Raw genomic sequence first — 16,158 nt, 5'->3', positions numbered from 1 at the left:
CCTCCTTCTTGTGCCTTCTCCACTGACCCCAGACCTTCAGTGCCGCCGTCACCACCGGGCTTGTGGTGTATCGTGCCGGCGAGAATGGCAGCGGTGCCGTTACTAGTGCCCTTTGGCTGATGCCTTTGCATGACGCCGACCCCTCCTCCATTACCCATTTCCTAATCATGGGCACATTAGCCGCCCAATAGTAGCTACAGAAGTTCAGAAGCACCAACCCCCCCCCCCCCCCCCCCCCGACTGCGCTCCAAAAACAGTCTTACTCGCGGGGTCTTGCTTGCCCACACAAATCCCGTGATAATCCTGTTCACCCGCTTGAAGAAGGATTTGGGGATGAAGATGGGAAGGCACTGGAAAACGAACAGGAATCTGGGGAGGACCGTCATCTTCACAATCTGCACCCTTTCCGCCAGGGAAAGCGGGAGCATGTCCCACCTTTTAAAGTCTCCCTCCAACTGCTCTACAAGCCGAGATAGATTGAGCCTGTGTAGGGCATCCCAGTTCCTAGGTATACCTAGGTAACAAAAGCTTCTCTCCACCATCCTGAGCGGGAGCTCCCCCAGTCTCTCCTCCTGACCCCTAGCGTGGATTACAAACAGCTCACTTTTCCCCATGTTCAACTTGTACCCCGAGAAACTCCCAAATCTCTTAGAATCCGCATGACCTCCCCCAACCCCTTTAGCAGGTCCGAAATATACAATAGGTCGTCTACGTAGAGGGAAACCCGGTGCTCCCCCCCCCCCCCCCCAAACTGACCGACCCACTCCAGTTCCTTGAAATCCTCAGTGCTATGGCCAATGGCTCAATTGCCAGGGCAAATAGTAGCGGGGATAGTGGGCACCCCTACCTCGTCCCTCGGTACAGTCTAAAATACTCCGGCCTCAGCCAATTCGTAGATACACTTGCTACGGGGGCCTGATACAGTAGCTTGACCCACTCTATGAATCCTTCACCGAATTCAAACCTACCTAACACTTCCCACAGGTACTCCCATTCACCCCTGTCAAAGGCTTTCTCTGCATCCATTGCAGCCACTACTCCTGCGTCCCCTCCTTCTGAGGGCATCATAATAATATTCAGGCGCCTCCTCACATTTGTGTTCAGTTGCCTGCCCTTGACAAAACCCGTCTGGTCCTCAATCACTCCCAGGACGCAGTCCTCTATTCTAGTAGCCAAAATTTTAGCCAGCAGTTTGGCATCCACATTCAGGAGTGATATCAGCCTGCAGGACCCACATTGAAGCAGATCCTTCTCCCCTCTTCAAAATAAGCGAGATCAATGCCTGCGACATTGTCGGGGGAAGGGTTCCTCTCTCCTTTGCCTCGTTAAAGGTTCTTAGCAGGAGTGGGCTCAGTAGCTCCGAGAATTTCTTATAAAAGTGTACAGGGTAGCCGTCTGGACCCGGGGCCTTGCCCGACTGCATACTCTCTAGGCCCTTAACTACCTCCTCAATCGGGGCCCCCAGTCCCTCCACCAGATCTTCATCCACCCTTGGGAACCTCAATTGATCCATAAATTGCTTCATCCCTTCCCCTCCCCTCAGGGATTCTGACTCGTACAGTTTACAATAAAACTCCTTGAAGACTTCATTGATCTTCTCTGGGCCCAAGACCGTATTACCTTCCTTATCCCTCACTCCCCCGATCTCCCTGGCCGCCTCTCTCCTGCGAAGTTGGTGCGCCAGCATCCTACTTGTTTTTTTTCCCCATACTCGTAGACTACCCCTTTCACCTTCCTCAGCTGTGCCTCCGCCTTCCCAGTGGTCAGCAAATCAAACTTCGCCTGCAATCTCTGGCGCTCCTTTAGCAGCCCCTCCTCGGGGGGGGGGGGGGGGGGGGGGGGGGGGGGGGGTCCTCCGTGTACTTCCTGTCTACTCTAAGTATCTCTCCCACCCGCCTCTCCCTCTCCCTCTTCTCTCTATGGGACCTAATAGAAATTAACTCCCCTCTAATAACTGCCTTCATAGCCTCCCAAATGCAGCTTTTGTTATCCAAAAGGGATACTCGGATAATTAATGCAAGGAAGCACTTTACTATGTGACATCACATAAGGTATTGAAATTGGATAATGTTGTGGGATGTTGCAGAGTTCAGAAAATGTTTTTCCTTGCTGATCTCAAGTTTAAAAAGTTGTATGTTCCTGGTATACCACCTCATGAACAACTATGTTGTCATGTGTTGGCAATATGATTGATGAATGACATTCTATCTATAACATATAGTTATACTCAAAAGCTAGTTAGTTTGTCTGTTCTATATCTGACCGTATATAGTTTGATTAATATATATCTTCTCTTAGCTTCCAGATGGAGTGAATGTCTCAAAGGAAGCCCGCAGCGCAATATCCCGAGCAGCAAGTGTCTTTGTTCTTTACGCAACCTCGTGGTAAGAAACTCCGTATGAACAATAACGCCTCATGGCCGTACAGTTGCCTGTAATTCTGGTATACATCCTCAGTTCACTATACTATCAAGGCTTTGCTTTTATTGCTTTTTGCAAATGCAGTGCTCAGCCAAGTGTAAGATGTATAAAAAGCAATGTTGTTGATACAGTGCATTTCACGACCGTGGGACATTCCAAAGTGCTATCAATGTCAAGCAGCCTCAGCTGAGGAGTACTATCTTCATTCTGTCATTTGGCATCAGATTATTTTTCGAGTTGTTTCCCACCATCTGAAGAGTTGCTTCTTGCTGACTGTGGTTTTAGTTTCTTTAGAATTCAAATTTAACCAACTAATGTGGCGGGATTCAAACCTGGAGCCCTAGAAGATTGCTCTAGGTTTATGGTCTACCAGTTCAGTGGCCTATACCGTTAGGCCACAGGATGTGGATGCCCCCAAATTTGGCATCTGACTGAGCTTCCCAATTTAGTGCTACTTAATAAGTGGTTTTGAACTTGTGTCTTGTAGGACACTTGAATTGATTTTATGTAGGACCCTATAATTGGCAGCAAAGAGAATTTATCCATTACTCAGGGCTGGATCTTAACCCAGAATACTGAAAGATCGTGACAGATGTCATACTCAACCCCCTTTAACTATTCTCACATTCTGTGTCTTCGAAACCAGTGAAACAAAATATATGCTCATCCTTTTGTTTCCTGTGCTTACCACTTTTTGCCATTTAACCATCTTCTGTTCTGCATGTAAGCACTTTAGAAGGCATTCAGTCTTTTTTCCATAGTCATTATGGGGACAGATCATTTTCATTTCCCTTGCTCTGTTTCTTAAATGCAGTTCATCTGTAATACTATTTTTAGTTTCCAGGATTGGTTCAACGTCTGAAACATTAACTGATGTGTCTTTTGAACAAATACTGCCTGATGTGCTCTTGGTGTGTTGAATGAGTTTGTGCCTTTGTTGCAAGTTTCCCACAAGTGCAGTATTTTGCCTTTCGTTCATCAAAAAGATAGGAAGCTTTTAAGATGTGAGGGAAGACATAGCCAGAAGACGGGAGCTGAGTCCAGAGATTAAGGCCAAGCGAGTTGAAGGTTTTGTCACCATTGGTGGAGAGAAATGAAGGAGGATGTTCCTTATTTAAAGTCTCACGGCCGTGCTGTTTTCTCTTGCATGACTCCTAACTGCACTCCTCATCAGAGGTCCTTTAACTTGGAAGGTATCTGGTGCACATCAGGTCTAGGAACCTATCAGCAAATTTAACTTGGCCAGTTTAGATATGACTATGCTTGCTGAACTCAGTCAAAATTCCCTATTACTCCAGAACGGGACCATGGACATACTAAGGCTCTTTTCTCCATAATTAACCTCTTTCCCCGACCACCCTTGTCTCCCAACATCAACAATTTTGATTTATAAACTATCTTTAATGGAAAGAAATGTGTTGAGGCACTTCACAAACTGCCATTGGGTAGCTTGGTACCACAGTGTGTAGCACTGATGCTTCACAGCTCCCCAGGGTCCCAGGTTCGATTCCTGGCTTGGGTCACTGTCTGTGTGGAGTCTGCACGTTCTCCCCGTGTCTACGTGGGTTTCCTCTGGGTGCTCTGGTTTCCTCCCACAAGTCCCATGTTGTTAGGTAATTTGGACATTCTGAATTCTCCCTCTGTGTACCCGAACAGGCGCTGGAATTTGGACACTAGGGGCTTTTCACAGTAACTTCATTGCAGTGTTAATGTAAGCCTACTTGAGACAATAAAGATTATTATTGTATTATGTTGAATGAGAGGAAATTATAACTCCTCATTGACTTGATCTTGATCAAGCAGCCAAACAACATGCCAGCATGGAGAGATGGTGGAGAAGTAAATTCAGCGTGTTTGAAAGTTGTGCATGTGGGATGATGTAACCAAGAAATAGCTTGTACAAAAGAGGAGAATTCCAAAGATAGATCCATGGTGCGATCTGAATGTTTACTGGACAAGTGATCTGGAAATATTGATCCAAATCCCCTGGAAGCTGGGCAATTTTAATGCAATTAAAGAAAGTTGGAATAATAAGTTAGTGTCAGTAATAGTGACAAACTACCGAATTGTTGTAAAACCCATGTGGTTCACTGATGTCCTTTTAGGGAAGGAAATCTGCAACCCAGATGCACAGTAATGCTCTTGACTCTTCATTCCCTTCTGTGCAATAAGGCAGCTCACTCCCTTCTTGGGAGCAATTAGAGATGAGCAATAAATGCTAATCGTATCAGTGATGCTCACATCCTGTAAATGAAAAAAAAAATATTCTAGACCTGATGCAGGGAGGGAAGAGAAGCTATTGTTGCAGATGTGTTGGCTATGTTTGGATAGGTAAGAATGAACCTGTGGATGCAAGAATACAAGTTCTTGTTGGAAGCCGAATAAAACGGGTTCAATATCTTCGATACATAATGGCACTGAGAGCTTTATGTTAGTGTTGAGGTCTGTCTAGTGATACAGTGAGACTAAAGGATTTTTGATGTTGATCTAAGCCAGTGGAATGGTAAATTAAGGCTGTACCATTTATAAAGATGTGTTAAAATCTGTATCTTCTCAGCGCAAATAACTTTGCAATGAAGAGCAAGAGGAAAACGCTGAGTGCCTCTGATGTACTGGCAGCAATGGAAGAGATGGAGTTTGATCGTTTCATAACCCCACTGAAAGATGCATTGGAAGGTGAGGAACCTGTGATACACTGTTTAGAATATTGAACCAATTCCATTGTCATGACCATGCTACACATTTATCATAGAATCCCTATAGTGCAGAAGGAGGCCATTCGGCCCATCGAGTCTACATCGACCCTCTGAACGAGCACCCTACCAAGGCTCACTCCCCACCTTATCCCTGTAACCCCACCAAACCTTTTGGACATTATGGGCAATTTAGCATGATCAATCCACCTATCCTGCACATCTTTGGACTCCATGCAGACACTGGGAGAACGTACAAACCCCACAGAAACCGTCACCCGAGGCTGGAATTGAATCCAGGTCCCTGGCGCTGTGAGGCAACAGTGCTAACCAGTGTGCCACTGTGCCGCACCTTAAGTAAGGACTGGAATTTGAAAGGCCTAGTTTTCTAATGCAAAAAAAAAAGGCTTTTTACATGTATGAGACGGTCCTTTAAAATGAACTGAAAGGCTGGTGTCTGCTCCAAATGAGTAGATCCTTTTACAGTCTATACAATTACATTATTGGTTTGTTACTGAGTTCTGAAACCAAAATTTGTGTCGTGTGTCGTCGTTCCCCCCCCCCCCTCCCCCAAGACAGGGTAAATGGAACCCCTGTCTAGTTTGCTTAGTTTTTTTATTGACATTTTGTGTTCAAGTTGATACATTGATACAACTAAGATAGGAGCAGTAGGAGGCCTTTTGGCCCTTCGAGCCTGCTCCGCCATTTATCACGATCATGGCTGATCGTCCAACTCAATAGGCTAATCCTGCTTTCTCCCCATAGCCTTTGGTCCCATTCGCCGCAAGTGCTATATCTAGCCGTCTCTTGAATATATTCAATGTTTTAGCATCAACTACTTCCTGTGGTAATGATTTCCACAGGCTCACCACTCTTTGGGTGAAGAAATGTCTCCTCATCTGTCCAAAATGGTTTACCCTGAATCCTCAGTTCTTTTTTTTTTAATAAATATTTTATTGAAAATTTTTGGTCAACCAACACAGTACATTGTGCATCCTTTACACAACATTATAACAATACAGATAATAATGACCTTTTTTATATAAACAAAAAACAACAAATAAATAAATATTAAATAACAAAAATGAAAACTAGCCCTAATTGGCAACTGCCTTGTCACAGGCTATACCCCCCCCACCCATCCCTCCCCCCCCCCCCCCCCACCCCCAAGTCCTGGGCTGCTGCTGCTGCCTTCTTTTTTCCCCCATCTATCTTTCCGCAAGATATTCGACGAACGGTTGCCACCGCCTGGTGAACCCTTGAGCCGACCCCCTTAGGACGAACTTAATCCGCTCTAGCTTTATGAACCCCGCCATATCATTTATCCAGGTCTCCACCCCCGGGGGCTTGGCTTCTTTCCACATTAGCAATATCCTGCGCCGGGCTACTAGAGACGCAAAATCCAAAACATCGGCCTCTCTCGCCTCCTGCACTCCCGGCTCTTGTGAAACCCCAAATATAGCCAACCCCCAGCTTGGTTCGACCCGGACTCCTACTACTTTTGAAAGCGCCTTTGTCACCCCCACCGAAAACCCCTGTAGTGCCGGGCATGACCAAAACATATGGGTATGATTCGCTGGGCTTCTCGAGCACCTCGCACACCTATCCTCCACCCCAAAAAATTTACTGAGCCGTGTTCCAGTCATATGTGCCCTGTGTAATACCTTAAACTGAATCAGGCTTAGCCTGGCGCACGAGGACGACGAGTTTACCCTGTTTAGGGCATCTGCCCACAGCCCCTCCTCGATCTCCTCCCCTAGCTCTTCTTCCCATTTCCCTTTTAGTTCGTCCACCATAGTCTCCCCTTCGTCCCTCATTTCCCTATATATATCCGACACCTTACCATCCCCCACCCATTTCTTTGAGATGACTCTGTCCTGCACCTCTTGTGTCGGGAGCTGCGGGAATTCCCTCACCTGTTGCCTCGCAAAAGCCCTCAATTGCATGTACCTGAATGCATTCCCTTGGGGCAACCCATTTTTCTCGGTCAGCGCTCCCAGACTTGCAAACTTCCCGTCCACAAATAGATCTTTCAGTTGCGTTATTCCTGCTCTTTGCCACATTCCATATCCCCCATCCATTCCCCCCGGGGCAAACCTATGGTTGTTTCTTATCGGGGACCCCCCCCAATGCTCCGGTCTTTCCCCTATGTCGTCTCCACTGTCCCCAAATCTTCAGTGTAGCTACCACCACCGGGCTCGTGGTGTAGTTCCTCGGTGAGAACGGCAATGGGGCTGTCACCATAGCCTGCAGGCTGGTCCCCCTACAGGACGCCCTCTCCAATCTCTTCCACGCCGCTCCCTCCTCCTCTCCCATCCACTTACTCACCATTGAAATATTAGCGGCCCAATAATACTCACTTAGGCTCGGTAATGCCAGCCCCCCCCTATCCCTACTACGCTGTAAGAATCCCTTCCTCACTCTCGGAGTCTTCCCGGCCCAAACAAAACCCATGATGCTCTTTTCAATCCTTTTAAAAAAAGCCTTCGTGATCACCACCGGGAGGCACTGAAACACAAAGAGGAATCTCGGGAGGACCACCATCTTAACCGCCTGCACCCTCCCTGCCATTGACAGTGCTACCATATCCCATCTCTTGAAATCTTCCTCCATCTGTTCCACCAACCGCGTTAAATTTAGCCTGTGCAATGTGCCCCAATTCTTAGCTATCTGGATCCCCAGGTAACGAAAGTCTCTTGTTACCTTCCTCAACGGTAGGTCTTCTATTTCTCTACTCTGCTCCCCTGGATGCACCACAAACAGCTCACTCTTCCCCATGTTCAATTTATACCCTGAAAAATCCCCAAACTCCCCAAGTATCCGCATTATTTCTGGCATCCCCTCTGCCGGATCCGCCACATATAGTAGCAGATCATCCGCATATAAAGATACCCGGTGTTCTTCTCCTCCCCTAAGTATTCCCCTCCATCTCTTGGAACCTCTCAGCGCTATCGCCAGGGGCTCAATCGCCAGTGCAAACAGTAATGGGGACAGAGGACATCCCTGCCTTGTCCCTCTATGGAGCCGAAAATATGCCGATCCCCATCCATTCGTGACCACACTCGCCACTGGGGCCCTATACAACAGCTGCACCCATCTAACATACCCCTCTCCAAAACCAAATCTCCTCAACACCTCCCACAGATAATCCCATTCCACTCTATCAAATGCTTTCTCGGCATCCATCGCCACTACTATCTCCGTTTCACCCTCTGGTGGGGCCATCATCATTACCCCTAACAGCCTCCGTATATTCGTGTTCAGCTGTCTCCCCTTCACAAACCCAGTTTGGTCCTCGTGAACCACCCCCGGGACACATTCCTCTATTCTCATTGCCATTACCTTGACCAGGACCTTGGCATCCACATTTAGGAGGGAAATTGGTCTGTAGGACCCGCATTGTAGCGGATCCTTTTCCTTCTTTAAGAGAAGCGATATCGTTGCTTCAGACATAGTCGGGGGCAGTTGTCCCCTTTCCTTTGCCTCGTTAAAGGTCCTCGTCAGTACCGGGGCGAGCAAGTGCAAATACTTTCTGTAAAATTCAACTGGGAATCCGTCCGGTCCCGGGGCCTTTCCCGTCTGCATGTTCCTAATTCCTTTCACCACTTCTTCTACCGTGATCTGTGCTCCCAGTCCCACCCTTTCCTGCTCTTCCACCTTGGGAATTTCCAGCCGATCCAAAAAATCCATCATTCTCTCCCTCCCATCCGGGGGTTGAGCTTCATACAATTTTTTATAAAATGTCTTGAACACTTCATTCACTCTCTCCGCCCCCCGCTCCATCTCTCCTTCCTCATCCCTCACTCCCCCTATTTCCCTCGCTGCTCCCCTTTTCCTCAATTGGTGTGCCAGCAATCTGCTCGCCTTCTCCCCATATTCATACTGTACACCCTGCGCCTTCCTCCATTGTGCCTCTGCAGTGCCTGTAGTCAGCAAGTCAAATTCCACATGCAGCCTTTGCCTTTCCCTGTACAGTCCCTCCTCCGGTGCTTCCGCATATTGTCTGTCCACCCTCAATAGTTCTTGCAGCAACCGCTCCCGTTCCTTACTCTCCTGCTTCCCTTTATGTGCCCTTATTGATATCAGCTCCCCCCCTAACCACCGCCTTCAACGCCTCCCAGACCACTCCCACCTGAACCTCCCCATTGTCATTGAGTTCCAAGTACTTTTCAATACATCCCCTCACCCTTATGCACACCCCCTCATCCGCCATTAGTCCCATGTCCATTCTCCAGGGTGGGCGCCCTCCTGTTTCCTCCCCTATCTCCAAGTCTACCCAGTGTGGGGCATGATCCGAAATGGCTATAGCCGTATATTCCGTTCCCCTCACCTTCGGGATCAATGCCCTACCCAACACAAAAAAGTCTATGCGCGAATAGACTTTATGGACATAGGAGAAAAACGAGAACTCCTTACTCCTAGGTCTACTGAATCTCCACGGGTCCACACCTCCCATCTGCTCCATAAAATCCTTAAGCACCTTGGCTGCTGCCGGCCTCCTACCAGTCCTGGACTTCGACCTATCCAGCCTTGGTTCCAACACCGTGTTAAAGTCTCCCCCCATTATCAGCTTTCCCGTCTCTAGGTCCGGGATGCGTCCTAGCATTCGCCTCATAAAGTTGGCATCATCCCAGTTCGGGGCTTACACGTTTACCAAAACCACCATCTCTCCCTGTAATTTGCCACTCACCATCACGTATCTGCCCCCGTTATCCACCACTATAGTCTTTGCCTCGAACATTACCCGCTTCCCCACTAATATAGCCACCCCCCTGTTTTTCGCATCCAGCCCCGAATGGAACACCTGCCCCACCCATCCTTTACGCAGCCTAACCTGGTCTATCAGTTTCAGGTGCGTTTCCTGTAACATAACCACATCTGCTTTAAGTTTCTTAAGGTGTGCGAGTACTCGTGCCCTCTTTATCGGCCCGTTGAGCCCTCTCACGTTCCACGTGATCAGCCGAGTTGGGGGGCTTCCCCCCCCCCCCCCCCCCCCTTGCCGGTTAGCCATCATCTTTTTCCAGCTTCTCACCCAGTTCCCACGTAGCTGTATTTCCCCCAGGCGGTTGCCCCCCGCCCATCCTCTCCCGTACCCACTCCCCCCTTTCCCCAGCAGCAGCAACCCAGTAATTCCCCCCTCCCACCCCCCCCCCGCTAGACCCCCCGCTAGCGTAATTACTCCCCCCATGTTGCTCCCAGAAGTCAGCAAATTCTGGCTGACCTCGGCTTCCCCCCGTGACCACGGCTCGCACCGTGCGACGCCCCCTCCTTCCTGCTTCTCTATTCCCGCCATAATTATCATAGCGCGGGAACCAAGCCCGCGCCTCTCCCTCGGCCCCGCCTCCCATGGCCAACGCCCCATCTCCTCTCCCTCCCCACCTCCCCCCATCACCACCTGTGGGAGAAAGAAAAGTTACCATACCGCAGGATTAGAACATAAAACCCCTCTTCGCCCCACCACTTTGTCCAAACGTTCTTTTTCATAATCCACTCATTCCAGTTTTTCTTCTACAATAAAAGTCCACGCTTCATCCGCCGTCTCAAAGTAGTGGTGCCTCCCTTGATATGTGACCCACAGTCTTGCCGGTTGCAGCATTCCAAATTTTATCTTCCTTTTGTGAAGTACCGCCTTGGCCCGATTAAAGCTCGCCCTCCTTCTCGCCACCTCCGCACTCCAGTCTTGATAAACGCGGATCACCGCGTTCTCCCATTTACTGCACCGAGTTTTCTTCGCCCATCTAAGGACCATTTCTCTATCCTTAAAACGGAGGAATCTCACCACTATGGCTCTGGGAGTTTCTCCTGCTCTCGATCCTCGCGCCATAACTCGGTACGCTCCCTCCACCTCCAACGGACCCGTCGGGGCCTCCGCTCCCATTAACGAATGCAGCATCGTGCTCACATATGCCCCGACGTCCGCCCCCTCCACATCTTCAGGAAGGCCAAGAATCCTCAGATTGTTCCTCCTTGCGTTGTTTTCCAGTGCCTCCAACCTCTCCACACATCGTTTCTGGTGTGCCTCCTGTATCTCCGACTTCACCACCAGGCCCTGTATATCGTTCTCATTCTCGGCTGCTTTCGCCTTCACGACCCGAAGCTCCTGCTCCTGGGTCTTTTGTTCCTCCTTTAGCCCTTCGATCGCCTGTAGTATCGGGGCCAACAACTCTTTCTTCATTTCCTTTTTTATCTCCTCCACGCAGCATTTCAAGAACTCTTGTTGTTCAGGGCCCCATATGAAACTGCCACCTTCCGACGCCATCTTGGTTTTTGCTTGCCTTCCTTGCCGTTGTTCCAAAGGATCCGCTGCAATCCGGCCACTTTCCTCTCCTTTTTCCATCCGTGTCCAGGGGGAACACCCTCCTGGTTTACCGCACGGTGTTTTTAGCCGTTAAAATTGCCGTTGGGGCTCCTATCAAGAGCCCAAAAGTCCGTTTCACAGGGAGCTGCCGAAACGTGCGACTCAGCTGGTCATCGCCGCACCCGGAAGTCCTGAATCCTCAGTTCTGGACACACCCATCATTTGTAACATCTTCCCTGCATCTACCCGGTCTAGTCCTGTTAGAATTTTATAAGTCTCTATGATATCCCCCCTCATCTTTCTGAACTCCAGCGAGAACAATCCCAACCTAGTCAATCTCTTCTTGTATGACAGTCCCGCCATCCCTGGAATCAGTCTGGTAAACCTTCACTGCACTCCCTCAAGAGCAAGAACATCCTTCTTCAGAAAAGGAGACCAAACGGCACACAATATTCTAGGTGTTGCTTCACCAAGGTCCTGTATAATTGCAGCAACACATCCCTGCTTCTATACTCAACCTCTTGCAATGAAGGCCAACATACCATTAGCCTTCTTTACGCCTGCTGCACCTACATGCTTACTTTCAGTGACTGATACACAAGGACACCACACTCCCCTCTCCCAATTTATAACCATTCGGGTAGTAATCTTCCTTCCTGTTTTTGCTTCCAAAGTGAATAACCTCACACTTATCCAAATTATACTGCATCTGCCATTGATTTTCCAACTCACCCAACCTGTCCAGATCATGCTGTAGGATCACTGCATCCTCGTCGCAGTTCACCCTCCCACCCAACTTGGTATCATTTGCACATTTTCAGATGTTACAGTTTGTTCCCTCATCCAAATTACTAATATATATTGTGAATAGCTGGGGTCCCAGCACCGATCCCTGTGGCACCATTCCCAAGGCAAGTGTAGTAGTTAGTTCTGTCAGCAACTGATTTTATGCCACAGAAACAAGTCAAATGAGCATGACAAGGAAATTGTAAGGGATATCAAAATCGACCCAATCTTGATAATTATTTTAGGGGGAAAGTTTGATCGGGAACATTGTTAGCTCCACTGATAATGGTGATAATATCACTGAAAATAAGGAAATGGTGGGCATGTTGTGTTAGCATTTACAGTAAAGGAGCTGGATAACATGCTGAACATCACAATGAAACTAATTTGCAACCAGGGCCTCATCAGAATTAATGTAAGCAAAATAATAGAAATTGAAAAATAATAGCACTAAAATTTAACATTCTCAGGGCCAGGTGGTTTTCATCCTAGGGCTTTAAAGGAAGTAGGTGAGTACATTGCAGATCTTGCAAAGTTCTCTTTTCGAGAACCGTTCAAGACAGATGAGGGAGAGATACTGTAGAATTATATACCAGTTAGCCTAACAATAATTGGCAAGTTGTTAGAGTTTATAATTAACAATAAAGTGACTGAATACCTTGACAATGATCAACTGATCAGAGAACTAGCATGGATTTGTAAAGAATAGGGGAGAAAATGAAAATCGCTTATTGTCACAAGTAGGCTTCAAATGAAGTTACTGTGAAAAGCCCCTAGTCGCCACATTCCGGCGCCTGTTCGGGGAGGCTGGTACGGGAATCGAACCGTGCTGCTGGCTTGCCTTGGTCTGCTTTAAAAGCCAGCGATTTAGCCCAGTGTGCTAAACCAACCAGAAGGAGGAATGCCTTTTTAAAAAAAATTAGAGTACCATTCACTTTTTCCCAATTAAGGGGCAATTTAGCATGGCCAATTCATCTACCCTGCACATCTTTGGGTTGTGGGGGTGAGATCCACGCAGACGTGGGGAAAATGTGCAAACACCAAACGGACAGTGACTCGGAGCCGGGATCGAACCCAGGTCGTCAGCACCTTGAAGCAGCAGTACTAAAGAGTAGGGGAATGCCTATGATGTTGTTTAAATGGGCTTTAGGAATGTATTTAATAAAGTTCCTGACAAGAGACTGCTGCCTAAAGTTGAAGCTTATGGAATTGAAAAACAAATTGACCCGGTTAGGAATTTTCTGAGTTGGCACGAGACTGAGAGCAGGGATAAGGGTCAGGATGTGGTGTCCCACAAGGATGTGTGTTGGAGCCTCAATTATTCACCGTATTTATCAGTGGCTCTTGTCTAAGTTTGCTGAAGAGCCAAAGATAAGTGTTATTGTAAGCAGTGAGATAGAAGCATAAAACAATGAAGAGATATTAAGAAGTGGGCAAAAAATGTGGCAACTGGATTTCAATGTATCAACTAAAAAGGATAAAACATCTCCTAAATAGTGGAAAGTTAGAAACAGTGGTCATCCAGAGATTTGGGGGTCCATGCACAAAGATCATACAATGACATGAACAGGTACATAAATAGTCTTTACCTAGAAGGCTAAAATACAAGAGGGCAGATGTTATGCAACAACAGACTTGCCCCAACACCTGAACCAGGAGCCACAACCCAGCTCCTGAAGCCTCTGTATCCGCCCTGCGGACGTACTGGTCAAACTATGTGAAAGTGGAATAAAAGACCTGCAAGGAGCTGCTCCTCCAATCACAGGTCACTTATCACCGTTGTTTGTTGCTGATGGGAATAGTCTGCACATGTTTCATCTCGGAGGGAGGGGGGGAGTGTAGGTTTACCCAAATAATAATTAAATGACGAGTTACATTATAAAGAGATTGCACTACGTAGGGTTGTATTCCCCAGAATTTAGAAGGTTAAAGGTGATTTGTTCAAACATTAAAATATTAAGAGGAGCAGGTGGGGTTAATAGTGTGAAACTACTTCTGCTAGCTGGGGAGTCTAGAAATAGGGGGCATAGTCAAAAGATTAGAGCCAGACCTGTCAGGAGTGAAATGAGGAAGCACTTCTACATGCAACGTGGTCAAAGTTTGGGATGCTCTTCAGCAAATGGTGATTAATAAGTTCATATTCTACCCACTTTTTGGATAAAATGGTTTCTCCTCAATTCCCTACTGGGTTTACTGATGACTATTTATGTCCCCTAATTCTGGACTCCTTCCACCAGTGAATATATCAGTGGAACAATAATCTGTTGCCCCAAAACAGCCCTAGCTTTTAGAAGGAATCTGAGAGAAATCCCAAGCAACATCACATCAGCATGGCAAAAAATATACTTTTAGTTCACCTGACAATTACAGGAGGTGGAGTCATGAGTGATAGAAATGCATTTAAATGTGCATTTTAGAGCCAGAAAAGGGGTTGAAACGAAGTGGTAAAGCTGTAGCAATATGAATGAGCTTCACACAGTCTTGTAAGTAGCCTGAGACCGAGCATATTCCCAAATGCAACTTTTATTGTTGAGATTTGAAATTACCTGATGACTCCTCCGAACCAGTCTCTCTGTGGGTAAAAAAGATTTCCCAATAATCCAAAGAGTAACGGATTAAGTATCTGGTAGTGGGAATCCAATACATTTCTTTGCTTTCATGGAACATTGGCAGCAGTTTCACACACAGCATTTAGAACATAGATCATACAGTGCAGAAGGAGGCCATTCGGCCCATCGAGTCTGCACCGACACACTTAAGCCCTCACTTCCACCCTATCCCCGTAACTCAATAACCCCTCCTAAGCTTTTTGGACACTAAGGGCAATTTAGCATGGTCAATCCACCTAGCCCGCACATATTTGGACTGTGGGAGGAAACCGGAGCACCCAGAGGAAACCCACGCAGACACAGGGAGAATGTGCAGACTCCGCACAGACAGTGACCCAGCGGGGAATCAAACCTGGGACCCTGGAGCTGTGAAGCCACAGTGCTACCCACTTGTGCTACCGTGCTGCCCTTAATATGCCTTCTATCTTCCAGTACATTTTTTAAAAAAACACCCTGTTTTTTTGTCTTTCCAATTATCCTGGATGTTGCTTTGAATACTTTCCAGTTACCCCGAGTGTTTTAATTTTTCTTCCACACATTAGTAGATTGTTTTCTACCATGAGTTGCCAAATTGGTCATTTTCCCTATTACTAAGGACTTGCACTCACCTAAATCCTGGGAATTGCTTATCCTAGGCCCAGGTTTTATGAGAAACTCATTAATACCCTCCCTTTCCCTCCCATAGCTTACAAGCGAGAGCAGAAAGGAAAGAAAGAAGCTTCAGAACAGAAGAAGAAGGATAAGAAGCCTGAGAGTGAGGAACACGACAAGAGCAAGGAAGATGAGAATGAGGAAGACCCTGAAGGGGTGAAAATGGTGGAAGATGATCAAAAAGAGATAGAAAATGAGGAAGAGGATGTAGATAACTGAGATGCCTGTGAATGCTGTGCACGTGACTTATAAGGGGCTGAGAACGACCGATTGGCTACGATCACGAGGATAACCCCTATATATTTCCACAGCCCTATTTAAGGGCTTTGTACCATTGAGTTGGGATCACAAGGAGGCAGTAGTGGAGCTGCACTGTGCTGTTTGTTTTTTTTGTATAGTTAGGTGGAATTGAAACCTTTTCTATTTTGTTAATCATTTCTCATCTTTTTGTAACTGAAATTTTGAATAATGCATTCAAAAAGATATCTTTTTTCACTCTTGTATTACTAAGTTGGTTCCAGGCACCTAGAATTGGCCACTGAGCTTAACGTGTTGATTGAGACTATATCTTATTGGGTTACAAATGAGCCACAATGTCTGGGGACAAACAATCCTGTACTTCAAGAACATTCTAGAATTTTGTAAAATCACTCATATCCATGATATCTCAAACTATATATTATAGCCTTGGATTCACCATA

The 16,158-nt window shown here is 47.0% G+C and overlaps 1 protein-coding gene across 1 annotated transcript in view; it reads left to right on the top strand.

Annotated features, from left to right (window-relative positions):
• Window positions 1–16,158, top strand: part of pole3 (polymerase (DNA directed), epsilon 3 (p17 subunit)) — a 31,261-nt gene extending 15,103 nt beyond the window's left edge. The window contains exons 3-5 of the mRNA XM_072488186.1: window positions 2,299–2,384; window positions 4,978–5,096; window positions 15,492–16,158. Of these exons, the coding sequence (XP_072344287.1) occupies window positions 2,299–2,384; window positions 4,978–5,096; window positions 15,492–15,676 (390 nt within the window). The 3' untranslated portion in view covers window positions 15,677–16,158. The remainder of the gene's footprint in view (window positions 1–2,298; window positions 2,385–4,977; window positions 5,097–15,491) is intronic.

This window comes from Scyliorhinus torazame, chromosome 22 (assembly GCF_047496885.1).
Source record: "Scyliorhinus torazame isolate Kashiwa2021f chromosome 22, sScyTor2.1, whole genome shotgun sequence".
Classification (NCBI taxonomy): domain Eukaryota; kingdom Metazoa; phylum Chordata; class Chondrichthyes; order Carcharhiniformes; family Scyliorhinidae; genus Scyliorhinus; species Scyliorhinus torazame.
This window is presented reverse-complemented; position numbering and strand designations above follow the sequence as displayed.